Genomic DNA, 14,151 nt, shown 5'->3' on the forward strand with positions numbered 1-14,151 from the left:
TGCTTGGCAGCCTCAACAAGCATGTGTGTTTGTGCTTGCCTCAGAAGGAGCATATGGCTTTGGTAGCTCTGCATGTGCGAGATTTCAGAAACACATATTGCCTCTAGTAGGGCTGGGATGATCAGCTGTTTCTCAGAGCAACACCAAAGCTACTTAGCTGTCAGCAGATATTCGTACAGTGTGGCCCTGTAGCACCTTCTTACATTCAGTATACGTTTACCTTGAGCATTTCATGACACCTTTTTCTTGAGAAGTTAAAACTGAATTTGAAAAGAATTCTCTGAAGAAGCCACAGTTCCATCAGCATTAGTACTAATACATGGTTGCGTTCTATAAAAGTCAGTTTTTGTCTAAATTCATGTTGTTTGTTGTGTAGCTGTCACCTGTCCTCTACTTAAATTTACTTAGTTGCATAACATTCATAACCTTCCTTAAAGGAAATGAAACAGGAACAGCTTTTATTGCTGATCCTAAATCTTACATACTTTTGACACATGAGTTGTCTGCACATTTTATAAATATCATTGTCACCATAGCAGGTCAGTTAGCAGAGGTGCTGTGGAGCTAAGTCAGTGTTTGTAAAGGTGCAGCTCAACACACACCATCCAGGCAGGACTTTTTGTTCTCCTTTCATTGAGAAGGTTTTAATGAGGACTTGCAAACAGTTGCATCAGTGCTGCTGAAGGTGATGCATTGTCCTTTGAGAGTAGGAATCACAGACTGGCTGGGGATGGAAGGGACCTCTGGCAGTCATCTGGTCCAACCTCCCTGCTGGAGCAGGCTGTCCAGGATCATGTCCAGATGGCTTTTGGAGATCTCCAAGGAAGGGAACTCCACAGCGTGAATGAACAACTAGTTCAGGAATGCCCTGGGCTATTGTAGGAAATTCTTGGATGAAATACATGACATACAGAAAAACTTATTTTTCCTAAATGCCTGAGAGATGTGGCTTCTGCTGGCAGATATTTGACCAAGGTGTTTAAGGTATGACTAGGTAGCTCACAAGATTTTTTAGAAGCTCGGTATCAGCTGGAGTAGAAATCCTGCTTAAAATATCTTAATTATTTAGGTACTAAATTATTTTTCAGCCCCTTTGAATTCAGCTAAACTCTTTTCCATATGAGTTAGCACTGTGAAGCATTGCTACATATGGTGGATCCTTGTTCCCATCAGTGAAAGTATTTCCACGGTAAAGTGCAGATTAATCAACAGATTTGTTGAGAACTTAAAGCTAAACTTGCCCATAAAGACCAGACAAGAACAATGTAGAATTGTTCCTACAAGTGTCCTGTAAACATCCAGAGTTTTACTTTGTCGAATGCGTAAAAACCCTCTTGAATTACAAGGACTTCTTTTCTAATAAGTACCATTATGCTATTTTCACCTGAAATGAATTTGTATTTCTCGTATAATCTAGTACGTGGCTTTTTTTTTTTTTTGGAGAATACTTTTGTAAGTTAAATTTAAATTAAATTTTCCAGCAATATTGCTTGCTAACTGACACACAGAAAACTTTTTAGCTCAAAATGCTCTTACACACTATGATTCTAAACAGATGATCCCTTGAAGATCCCACTAAATACTAAGAAGCAGGTGGATCCTTAGCACAGTATAATGGACTCTTCTGCTTACTTCTGAAACTTCAGGAAGGAAGCATATTCCGACAGTGTGCACATACATGGGCTGTGTTAATGTGTGCCTCCCTGCTGATTTCTGTCTGGGTTGTGCTCAGCCAAGTCTCATCTACATGCGTTGTGAGGTTAAATAGGCTCAAACTCGTCTATAACATCATGTGCTTGCCTCACCCACTTGACATATACATGTGGCGGTCTCAGAAAAACAGTTTTGTTTGCCAGTCACACTCTTGCATCTGCTTTCCAACTGGTGATTCTTTTGAGGTTAAATTTGCAAAATTTGAGGTGTGGTTACTGGCTTGAAAATTTTCCAAAATGATGATGATGATGTTTTTAAAAAAAAAAAAAATAAAAATAAATCTGTAGGATACAGTCGCACTGTCCAGCTCAGGTTCAGTCATGCAAGAAGCGTAGCACATCCTGGGAGACAGGGTGCCCCTGCCTTCGTTAAAGCAGTCTGTGGTGATGCTAGCCAGAACCCTGCTGCAGTCTGTTTGGAAACTACGGTTATAGTTGCTGGAAGGAGGCTGAGGACATAGTAATTATGCTACTGTCAAATTAGTTTGAAATATTTTGAGGCAAATGCAAATTGAATCTAAATGAGCATTTACATCTCAATGCATTTACTGAGATTTAAGCAGAAAGCTGTTAGCTTTGATGTTGGCCTACCGATAACGAGTAGGGGAATTCCTCTTGCCTTTGCTTTTGCTGTTTCTGTTAGTTCTTCACTGCCAGCAAAAAGCACCCAAAGGGCAAGCTTAACAAATGTGTTTTGCATTTCTTCCACTGCCCTCTAGACTGCAGCGGGCATGAATGTACTTTATAATCAACCTGGAGGAATTTTCGTCTTCTGATGGCTATCCATGTCACTGAGGTATTCTACTCAGGTTAATGCTGCCAGGAATTATATCCAGGATATTCGCAGTGTGTTATCTCTAATCCTCATTAGATTTTATTGCCCTGCTTGGATTTATTTAAAAAGTCTGAAGTCAGGAACATGACATCATTCCACCCAATTAAGGTGCAATAATCATGTAGTCAGCATGTTCAGAAGGTGTCTTGTGGTACATCTTTAAACCCTTCTCTGAAATTTCTTATGTAAGGGAGGGATTCTATTTGAGACTTACTGGCTTTTAGCTGTATTATATTTAAGCTGTTTGAAAGCCTGGCAAGCTTCTTGTCTTGTGATGTCTCTGTTACTGGAGGTCTTCATTAATGTAAAGGCAGACTACTTGAAAATTTCATTTTTCTAAAATTTAATCATAACTACAAAAAAGGTCAGCCTGACCCAGGCCCTTCAACTGATGCATTTTTGCAGGAAAAAAAAAAAAAAAGCATTACTTCTAGATAGGCATTGCAAAAATATGATTAACTGTGGAACTTCCTATAAATGCGCTGGGTAGTCTGTTATTCACATGCCAACTACTTGCACTTGTTGGAATAAAACTAAATACTTCGTGTGTTTTGGTGCCTTTTGTGTATTACTTGCTTGAGATTACCAAGTCTTTGTTCCCAAGCGATGTCTCTTTGTTCAGCATTTCTTCTGCGTGTGTTGTGACTTAAATATGTTCGAGTACAAATTACAGGTGAGGTGTCCCCTGGGGTATCGCATGCGTCTCTGGCCATCTGTGGTCAGCACTGAAGTAGCTGAACTAGTGCAGTCTATCCCTCATCGTCCTGTTCACACTGAAAGAAGCAGAAGAGGTTGGTTTGTTTAGAATAGGCTATAGGGGTCATAATTGTTGTCTTCAAGGCCATGCAAAACAAAAGGAATGAGAATTTACGCTAAAGAGATGATGGCACAAAAAGTAAACGCCTGACCTCTCCACAAAAAAACTGTATGCTGAAAATCTGTGAAAAGATTTCCAATGGCCTAAATATGAAAGTCTGAATCTGCCTTCAAGTGGAAGCTGTAAGGGCAGGACACATATTCAATTTGAGATTAATAATGTGATGTGGATACTAATAGCATTTGGAGCTGAGTTTAGTGACTTCATGCTGCCAACTCTGTAATGCACAAATAGTACAGATCCTACATGATGGAGTAGCTGACATCATGATTCTAATTCATGTACCTGTAGCCGAGCATCATATCCATCATGAGTGTCCTTTGCTTGTTAGCAAGCCTGTTTAAGAAGGATGAACCTAAATGAGAGATTCAGATTTCTCACTCAACAAATAAGATTCTAGTTTCTCTTGGCTTGTGTTCATACTTGTATTGTTTCTCTGTCTCTGCAGCTTCCTATTGTTGAAAAAATACGGATCATTGCTCAGAAGGTGTATGGAGCTCAAGATATAGAATTGTCTCCTGCTGCACAGTCACAAATTGATCGTTACACCCGGCAGGTAAGAACACCAGTGAATTACATGGTCAGTTACCTGTTAGATGAGAGTCTCAAGAGACCTGAGGTGGTAAAAAGATTCTCAAATCGGAGTGTTTAGACTAGCCTTGCTAAAAGGCATGAGTTTACCCGTGATGTTGAACTGTGGAGGTCAGTATGGATTGCTGTGGATTAGATTAGGTTGAACAGAATGGTTTTCACCTTGAAAGTTATCTTCCTATAACTTTCATACATATCTATGTAAGATATGAATGATGGTTGGAATCATTCTGAGGTTGCTGATGAAATGCGCTTTCTATGCAGAGTGGTAATTTAGGGTTACTGCTTTAAATGTGTCAACTGCACATCTGCAAAAGTAGTCGCTGGAGAATGAGCGTATGAATGTTCATTTGTTCCTTCAAAAAATGAGTTTTCCAACACAAAAGACCTGTGCACAGTTATACATTTTAGTAACAAAGCTCCCAACACTTTGAAATTGTTTGCTTTCATTCATGTTATTTTCAAGGGATTATAAATGCTAGAAGGTGAAATAGGTCACTGTTCCTAAAACATACGGGAGTGGGCTTTGTTACAGCTTGAAAACAGTTTTGAAACCATGTGGAGAGGTGAATATATTTCTGTAAACGTAACAGCTTCTGCAAGTAAACATGGCTGGAGCCGTTCTGTCAGAAAATAGAAACTATGGATGATGTGTCATGGAAAAATTCCTGAGCATGCTTCAGCAAATTGGTCAGACAAGCAGAAGTATAGCCGTCTTCTCTATAATGTAAATCTACTGAGAATGAACTTGATTTTCTAGATGGAAAAGAAGCTTACTTAGTCTACTTGAAGCAGAATAATCCGTTTCTTTATCTTTTCCCCCTGTGATTCTCTAATCCACTTTTAGTCCAAGTGTTAGCAGTATTAGGAAATATTTTCACAATGTCATTAAAGGATTGTCGTCAGGACTGAGCTATAGAGTCAATTCCCTGCAGTGCTGCCTCTCCTCCTGGCCTTGTGAATTGCATCCCTGTTTGTTAAGGCATTGAACAGAAGAGTGGAAGGTGCCTGACTAAAGGTTAATTGATAACCTGGGAAACAACGTGTTGGGAAAGCTCCTGATGGCCTTTCCGTGATTTTTTCCTACTTTTTGAGTAGTTGCTGCACTGTCATAAGTAAAGTGGCTGCCATCACCTTACACTTTTTGTCCTATTTAAAAACAAAGTGAGCATTATGAGCCATTTGTTTTTACCCTTGAGAAGATGTTGGTACTCTTAGAGAGTTTGGGGCTATGAATCCCAGTCTAGGTATATAACTAGGTCACTAAGTCCCAGAAAGAAGTATTGTCTAGAGCGATGTGCCCTTCTGGAATTGTATTGAGTAATGTAGGTTTCTTGTTCAGTGTGGTACTTGTTGTGCACCCTTTTCTGAAAATAGCACACACTAACTCTTGTGTAGGCACCTTTTGTACCTAACTGTAGAGCGAGAATCCTCTCAAATAACTGTGTATGACTACAGGCAAGTCTCTTTGGAGGTATGGGCTGAAAAGACATATTGTCTTTCAGCTGAGCTGAAAGCTGAGCTGAAAGACAATAGTGTGTAAAATACAGTATTCTGTCCATTTCTGAAATATTAGATGTTAAGGAACTGAGGTTAATTGTTGCTTTATATAGATTTTAGGATTTATAGAAATGCTGATTGCAAAGTGAAAATGTGTTCTGTGTTTTCTCTAATCTTAAAAGCATTTTTCTCTCATTTTCTTTCCGTTTTCTGTTAGGGATTTGGAGATCTTCCCATCTGCATGGCAAAAACTCACCTATCCCTCTCCCATCAGCCTGAGAGGAAGGGTGTTCCCACTGGTTTCATTTTGCCGATTAGTGATGTGCGAGCCAGTATTGGAGCTGGATTCATCTACCCTCTGGTAGGAACGGTGAGTGCTGAGCATTCAACTTGATTACTCCCCTACTTCTGATCCAGCTTGATAGGGAAGTGCATTTCCCCTTTGTCACTAAAAATGTATAGAACCAGGTGAGTCCTCATTTTTTATAATAATTTTATCCTCCCATGTTGTGTAGCTCTATGTTGATACGAAAAGAGAATTAGGAAAACGTAATATACAAAAGCTCTGACTACGGGGTCTGAGACAATGACTCTTCCCATTGTTCCTGTTTCTGATGTTTTTTAGTCTGAGGTACATAGGCACCCTAATCCTGAAAAAAAAATTATATATATATATATGTTTACATGTCTGTTTCCTTTGATTATTCAATTTGCAGCCTTTAAATAACTGTATTTACCTGATCTTGATATATTCTGTGTTGGAAGGGACCCACAAGGATCTTTGAGTCCAACTCCTGGCTATACACAAGACCACCCAAAAATCAAACTGTCTGAGGGCGTCATCTGAATGCTTCCTGAATTCTGTCAGGCTCGGTGCCATGGCCACTGCCCTGGGGAGCCTCTCCCAGTGCCCGACCACCCTCTGGGTGCAGAACCTTTCCCTAACCCCCAGCCTGACCCTCCCCTGTCCCAGCCCCATGCCGTTCCCTCGGGTCCTGTCGCTGTCCCCAGAGAGCAGAGCTCAGCGCCTGCCCCTCCGCTCCCCTCGTGAGGGAGCTGCAGGCTGCCATGAGGCCTCCCCTCAGCCTGCTCTGCTCAGGGCTGAGCAAACCAAGGGGCCTCAGCTGCTCCTCATATATCTTGCCCTGTAGACCCTTCACCATCTTCATATCCCTCCTTTGGATACTCTAATAGTTTTACATACTTCTTAGTTATGGCACCCGAAACTGCACAAAATACTTGAGGTGAGGCCATGTCAGTGCAGAGTAGAACAGAACAGCTGCTTCCCTCAGCCAGCTAGCAATGCCGTGCTTGATGCACCCCAGGACATATTTGACCCTTTTGGCTGTCAGGGCACACTGGTAACTCATGTTTGTTTTGCCATTGACCAGAGCCCCCCAGATCCCTTTCCACAGGGCTACTCTCCAGTCTCTCATCCCCCAGTCTGTATGTATAGCCAGGGTTGTCCTGTACCACGTACAGAATTTGGCACTTGCTCTTGTTAAATTTCATAGTCGGTGATTGCCAGCACTCTGATCTATCAAGATCTCTCTGCAAGGCCTCTCTACACTCAAGGGAGTCGTCAGCTCCTCCTAATCTAGTATCATCTGCAAACTTACTTAGTATACCTTCTAGTCCTGCATCCAAGTCATTTATGAAAACATGAAAGAGAACTGGCCCCAAAGTGGAGCCCTACGGAACCCCATTAGTGACTGGCTGTCAGCCTGATGTAAGCCCATTTACCCTTTGAGCTGAACCTGCCAACCAGTTATTCACCTATTTTATTATGTATTTGTCTAGCTGTATGCTGGATGTTTTGTCCAGAAGGATACTGTGAGAGACAGTATCGAAAGCTTTGCTAAAAATCAAAAAAAAAAAAAAATCACATCAGCTGGCTTTCTTGGATCAACTAGGTGGGTGACCTTGTTGTAAAAGGAAATTAAGATGATATTGTAGATGCTACGTCTTCCTTCCATTGTGTATTTCCGTGAAAGGAATTGTGCTGGGGGAAAGGGTATGATCAAAAAGAATGCTTTTCTGTGGTATCTGATGAGCCCAATCCATTCCCAGCTATAAGGAGCCTCTCTGCCCGTTCTGTAAAACTAAGTTATAGTGGGAAAGGCATTGGTTTGTAACTGCAGAAGTAGTAGCACCTTCTTTCTCCTTTTTAGAGATGTAAACAATGGGGTATTAAAAATGGCAATTATCCATTTTTTCTAACTGTTCCTTAAAAGTATGGACTTTAGATTAAGAAGCTCCTACTATTTTGTCCCCGACATGGCTTATGAAAGTATCTGAGAAGTTACTGCTCGTGCCCTTTGCTAACCATGCACATCTTATTTCAAACAATAGTTGAACTGCATCTGACGTCTTATAGTATGAATTATTACTTATATGTAGCTGATTCATGGGATGGTCCTAGAGAAGGGATGCAAAAGCTATTGCATTTCCGGATAAGAGTCCTCTCCCAATGTTATCTCATCTTCCCAGAGCACGGCCTGATTTCCTTGTGTAGCAGTACACTTAGGAAAGGCTGAAAGTTTCTAATCTATTGTTCTGAATTCCCTCTGAAACAATCAAGTGTTTGAAACAAGGAAGGAAGTACTTTCTGACCAGGAGAGTTCCTGGAGTTCAGGAAGCTGTGTCACTTTAACTCACTGGACATGGGGATGTGCTTTCCTTCTGTGTGGCTACATGATGTGAATCCACCAGAAGTCCAGCACAGCTGTATGTTTAAATTATGTAAGACTCAATCACTGGTGACAGAATACAGTTTGTCAGAAGTTCTAGTATCTCCTTCATGGCCTAGATTCAAGTTTGAACTGGAAATTGTGTGTCATAAAGTTGTGAGAAGGAGTAAATATGAAGAATGGGCAGCAACTGCTTCAAATCCATGAGGGAGCTATTCTGTAGGATGTCAGAGTGAAATGTTCTTGGGCTAAGCTTTCTGAATGAGTCACACTGCCCTCCTCAACACAAGCTAGCTGAGGTTCAGCCTCATAAATCTATAGGAACTGTTCATAGGAGCAGTATAGACCAAATGAGTTTCAAGGCATACCTCACATCTTTGGTTTGCCACCTAGAATCAAAAATACGGTTCTTATGAACGACATTTTATACATACATATAAATATATGATTTCCAGTTGAAGGAAATTTTAAAAAATATGTCCAAGTTAGTTATCCTGACTTTAGTGAGAGGTAGTATAGCCATGGATCTTTTCCCACACAAGGAACAGGGTAGGTAGTATATTTTTAGTGTTGTGTGTTCTAGAAGAGTTTTTAGGGTAAGGTGCTGTAGAGACATAAGATCCCCAAGAGAAAAAAATGTAAGTAGACAGCAAGTGATCATTAATTACTTGGAAAATACTGCTAATGATAAGGAATGTGGGACAGAACGTTCCTTAGAACTCTTACAGTTGCTACAAATCTGAATGAATACGAATATGTTCCTAACACCTTTGTGATACAATTCTTTCTCTATAATTAAAAGTATGGCAAGAGGTCCACTTGTTGCCTTTCAGAATTGATGCTTGTAATTTTCAGGAAACACACTCTTGTAATAGGAAAGTGCTCTCAAAAGTAGAATTCTATTTTGCCAGCTCAAGATTTTGTTTGTGTATATTACTGTCAACAATTAAGTCTTAGGGCTTGTTCAAGAAGGAATATTTTTCATGTAAGATTACTAAACTGAGTCTTCCTTTGACAGTTCTCTTACTAATAAAGCTTTCTGAAAATGTCTGCATCAACAAAGTAGAAAAGACTACAGAAATCCTGGTGACAGCATATGGTGAAAGCATCCAGTCATGACAGTGGGTTAGATCTCTTTATAGAGGGAATTTTTTTTTCTTTCATTATTTGCTGGATAATTGTATTAGTGGAAAAGGATCCTTAATAGCTAAGCTGCTTGGAGTCTTCTTACAGCCGAGGTCTTTCTGATGGCACAACACATGCTATTGGACGATTTGTCTGTTAAAGTTGTAATGGTAACTCTGATGATAATTAAATGCTGAACTCCGTTCTCAAAGCATGTTTTTCCTGGACAAGCTCCTCTCACTCTAACCTGTCAGAACTTATCGGTGGTAAAGTAGATTGTTAGAGATCTGCTCCAGTTGAATTGGGAGGAGCATTACAAACAGAAGAGTTAAGTACTGCTGAAAAATAAGCTATCTGCATTAACTAGCATTTGTAGTTTAGCCTCGTCATTAGCATGTGTAAATTAATTAGATTTGTATTTTTCCTAGAACTGTCAGACTTTGTTTTTTTTTCTTAACTAAATATGTAGTGTATTGTCTTCATATTCTCTAAGTAATATTTGTTTTGTATTATAGTTGGCTGTGGTTCCCTTTCAGCATGGAAGTCTTTCCAGGAAAAATGAGCTGAACCTTATCAGAGGAAATCAGCAGTGAAACAAGAGGTGCATTTAATTAACACTGGCACAGCTTTTATCCGAGTTCTCTGTGACCCTGACCGAGAGGGCTACATCACTCTCACAGGTGGACTGTTGACATCATTGCTTGGCTCAACACAGTGATGGCAGGAAGGCTGCTGGAGTACATGTAGGAAACCAGTGAGGTCATTCACTAGCAATGCTTGGGTGGAGAATTACTACATTTTTGTAGTATGTGTGTTTCTCCCCACCCCCACACATTGCACTTTGGTACTTTCTCACATTCAGTCACGTTTCCGTTGTTCTCTTCTGAGTGATGTGCAGGAATGCAAGCTGGTCTTAGAAGTAAAACTCGCCTTCTTTCACCTTTCTGAAGTGACATTTAGCAAATCACCAGTGCAAATAATTTAGCTGTATTTGATTCACAGTGAGATTTTAAAATATGTATTAGCCTCTTCCAGAGATGCACTTTTGTTTTAATGGCTTTAAATCACTGACAAGTTCCCAGTGAAGGTGTCTTTGGAGCCCCACCAGCTTCCAAAATCTTCCAGCGAACTGACATCCTTCAGATACCAATGTTTCTGAAGAAAGGATAGTCTGTTACAGAAATACTATTTGTTGTTTCTCCCCGTAAAGAAAGTGCTTCAAGCCTCTGGAACCACTTCTGAAATTATACCCTTTGGGAAATGATTCCTGGGACAAACCGGAGGGGTTTTAAATCAGTTTATGGGAATTATAAAGCCCTAATTCACTGGTGGGTGAAAGCCAAGACTGTCCTGCTAAAATATTACCTGAATATTGTGAGGAGGAAGAGACCCTTTTATGAATGCTTTGAGAAGGAAAATATTGTTCCCCGTTGAATGAATTTCTTCTTTTATAGTGGTTAAGAGCTTAAGAGCTATGTGTGTTTTGAAGGTGTTCTTTGAACACAAGCTGGAGTCCAGGCCCACCAAAGGGAAATTAGAATTTCCCAGTGGTGCGTGAGGCCTTAGCTGTCTCCAGGTTGTCACTGCGTCACTCTCTCAGGCTCTCCAGTGAGACAAATGAATAATTATTGGTGGATTGCCTGCCTCTTCCTGACAATCTGCGTAACATAGGGTGATTCTTCAAAAACAGGAGTGTTGTGAGATTTATATCTGCCTTGTAAAGCATTTGGCTTATAGTGCATTTTTATATGGTTTTCAAGGGGGTAGTGCCCTATTCAGCATTCCGACCTCTCCGAGTCCAAGTATGTTCCTGGTAATGTGGCATTTGCACCTGTCTGTAGTGTTGCATTGTTGCTGTATTATAGCAGTGCTCAGAAGCTAGCTGTAAAAAATACTAGCAGCCCTTAGACTTTGCAGGCTGGTTTTGAGATAACTGTAACAAGTGTGGAAAAAGTAACAGGAAAGAAAAGTTAAACTCAGGTGGGAAACATAGATTAGCAATTGTGTAGTTCTCAATTGAAAATTACTAACAGGAATAGAAAAGCCTGTGGGCTCTTCTATTAGGTGATATGCCTTTGCATTTATTATGGTAGGTATAATTCCTCCTGGGGAAGAGGAGGGAGGGGTCTTCTGAATTACACAAGACACATCATTCTGAACAGTGGCCAGGCATGCACATGTGGAAATGCTGAATGATGTTACGCTTGGTGGAAGGCTGATGAATTATTCAGGGTAGGGGTGGCAGGGCAAGGGGTGAGCACGCAAGTAAGATCAGTGGTGAGAAGTCAAGGTGAGGACAGTCAACATTAGTTCAGTGTGTTTAAAAGCCAGAGTCTGAGAGATGGGTAGTACAACAGCAACAAATCTACCCGTGTTACTTTGTGAATTGCATAATGTGGTTGTGGCTGTATTGGGTTGGCCAGAAAGGGTAACTGTAGATGAGGCAAAAATAGACCCAAGTGAATGATTTAGCTGAAGGGACAAGGGAAGGGTTGTAGATTATAATAAAAAGAGCTAAGTGGCAGCCTCTGAAAACATCCTGTGTGTGTGGACCAAGAGACAGTTAAGAGTGAAGGATGATCATGGCTCTTTGTAATGAAAAGATGGGAACAGAAGACTGGAGAGAGGATTGGAAGGGTGAGGTTGGCTAGAAAGGGAAAAGTTAAATTGAGAGTTATACCAATGGGAGGAGATACCTCTGAAACGACGTGAAGACGCATCTTGGACATATGTGGAGAACTGGGAAAGGGCACTCTGAGGAAGAGAGACTTGAAGATATTCCAAAAGTATTAGCTGAAACAATGACATGATCTAAGATCCGTCCAGGAAGAAGTCATTGGAGTAATAGGGGGACGTAGTTACAGGAGAGTAGTGACATGCCTTGCTGATGACTAAGGGAGAAAAAACAGTAGAGCTTAGTTGGTTTAAAAAATGTATTATCATCTCTGTAACTTTTGAAAGGCAAGGCACTTAAATTCTGTGTAGTCCATGCTTCTCTTGACTGCTCTTTTTGTTTCCTACTAAGCATTATTGAACCTACATTGTAATATAGTGCAATGTATTACCTTTTCTGATTGTAAGACTGGATCCTATTGCTGGTCCTACTGGCAAAATTAAATTACAGCTTTATTGCAGCTTCCTTCACACTGGCCAGCATTTGTAAAGTTAGCAGAACTGAAGAACTTTTTGTTTTGGTTTTGGTTGAGAAGGAAAAAAAAAAATGTTGTGTAGGCATGTATATTATTTCAGCAAACTGAATAGTTGGAGGAGGGCTTGTTGTTTTGGGACAGAATGAAACCATCAGACAACATACCACAGAATAAAATACAGCCCGTGATTTGGTAAGCTATTTAGTGTTTAGAGTAAATGAAATTTCTCTCAGTACAGCCTCCATTACAATGCACAACTATTGTAAAAGTAGTTCTTTGTATTCAGTGTCCATATATATTTTTCAACCTTACAAACCTTAAGCCTTGTCAGAGGAGAATTTTATTATGCAAATGTTTAAACTTGGCTCTAGACACTTGAAAATTAACTTTTTAATAGCAAAAATGACCTGTGTGTATTTCCTGTATCAATGATGTTTCCTTGATTATCTTTTTCAGAGGTATTTTCAAGTATATCCATACAAATGTAAAACTGTGCTCAAGCTTTTGGACTTAATAAGCATGTGGTACTGTTAACTTAAACTAGTTTGTTTGAATGGGTTCCTTAAAACAGGCACTTATTTACACGTAGGGAAAGTGACTTTCTTGTTTCACCGCAGCCAGTAAGTGATACCCTGAATTCAGAAGAGCTCTGAAATTTCATTTTTATAGCCTCCCATCCCCTGATGCGGTGATTTTACCTAGCCTCCTTTGCTTTGCATCTAAAGGGGCGAAGGACACAGTCAGCCGTGCTGTTCAGTGGGAGGTACGGCAGGTCAGAGTTGTTGGACAGGATTTTCTTAAACCGGTGTGTGTAGATCTGAAGTACAGTAGCAGTTGTTTTCAGTTAAGATTAGCTGAATTGACACATCAGCTCAGGCAGTATTGATTCCTTCATCAAAGGTAGTGCCTGGCTAGTGTGGACAAGTTTAAGTGATGCCGGAGCAAAGACAACTCATTATGCTCTGAAACAGTTTTCTTCAACATGGTTGTTAATGTCTTGCCCTTATCAGACCCGTGAAGCAGTATGTAATGAACTCAGCGCAGCTGTCTTAAGGTTGCAGATGGCATTAGTGAAGGCAAATAAAATTAGAATCACCTGTGCCACGCATGCAGCCAAAGGGGGCACCTCTGTGAAAGCAGTTTGCTTGAGGCCATCAGAAACTCTGGGAGTCATTAAGATCCTTGTTGTTTGTTCCAGTAAGACCTAACTGTGAGCATGGTCATGTTTTCTGTCCGTTTCGTTCCCTTTGTCTCTGATTTACAGTCTGTGACTCCAGGTGAGAATGGATAAAACTGCATCATTTAAGAAAGGGAAAAATAGCAAGAGACTGAAATTCTATATGGAGATAGGGCTTCTTTGAATAATGTATATTAGCTTTTTTGCATGGGCTTGCCATTAATTGTACTTCCCAGTTAAAAGGGGAAAACAAAATTTGGATGGAAAGCAGCAGAAATTTTGGACCACTAGCTAGATTTTACATACAATTTCAGACATGAAACAGGGACTTGCATTGGAAATACAGGCAAGTGCAAGTCTGAGCAATTTGTGGCTGCCTTGCTGGGTAAAGCAGGAAGCAGGTGGCCAAAGCATGCAGCTCATGGCGGCTTCTCCATGGTGCTGCAGCCCTGCCTGCCCACTCTGATCCTAGCCTATGGCACTGGCTGTGCTGGT

The 14,151-nt window shown here is 40.5% G+C and overlaps 1 protein-coding gene across 4 annotated transcripts in view; it reads left to right on the forward strand.

The window, feature by feature from the left end:
• The window catches only part of MTHFD1L (methylenetetrahydrofolate dehydrogenase (NADP+ dependent) 1 like), a 147,122-nt gene that overhangs the window by 95,876 nt on the left and 37,095 nt on the right, over positions 1-14,151 (forward strand). For 3 of the 4 annotated variants that reach the window (XM_080587992.1, XM_080587994.1, XM_080587995.1), the window contains 2 exons: positions 3,873-3,980; positions 5,733-5,885. In XM_080587992.1, the coding sequence (XP_080444118.1) occupies positions 3,873-3,980; positions 5,733-5,885 (261 nt within the window). Of the gene's footprint in view, positions 1-3,872; positions 3,981-5,732; positions 5,886-9,866; positions 13,692-14,151 lie in introns of those variants that run through there. The other variant, XM_080587993.1, reaches the window with a different exon arrangement.

This window comes from Anser brachyrhynchus (assembly GCF_964034855.1).
Source record: "Anser brachyrhynchus genome assembly, chromosome: 3".
NCBI classification, from domain to species: Eukaryota; Metazoa; Chordata; class Aves; order Anseriformes; family Anatidae; genus Anser; species Anser brachyrhynchus.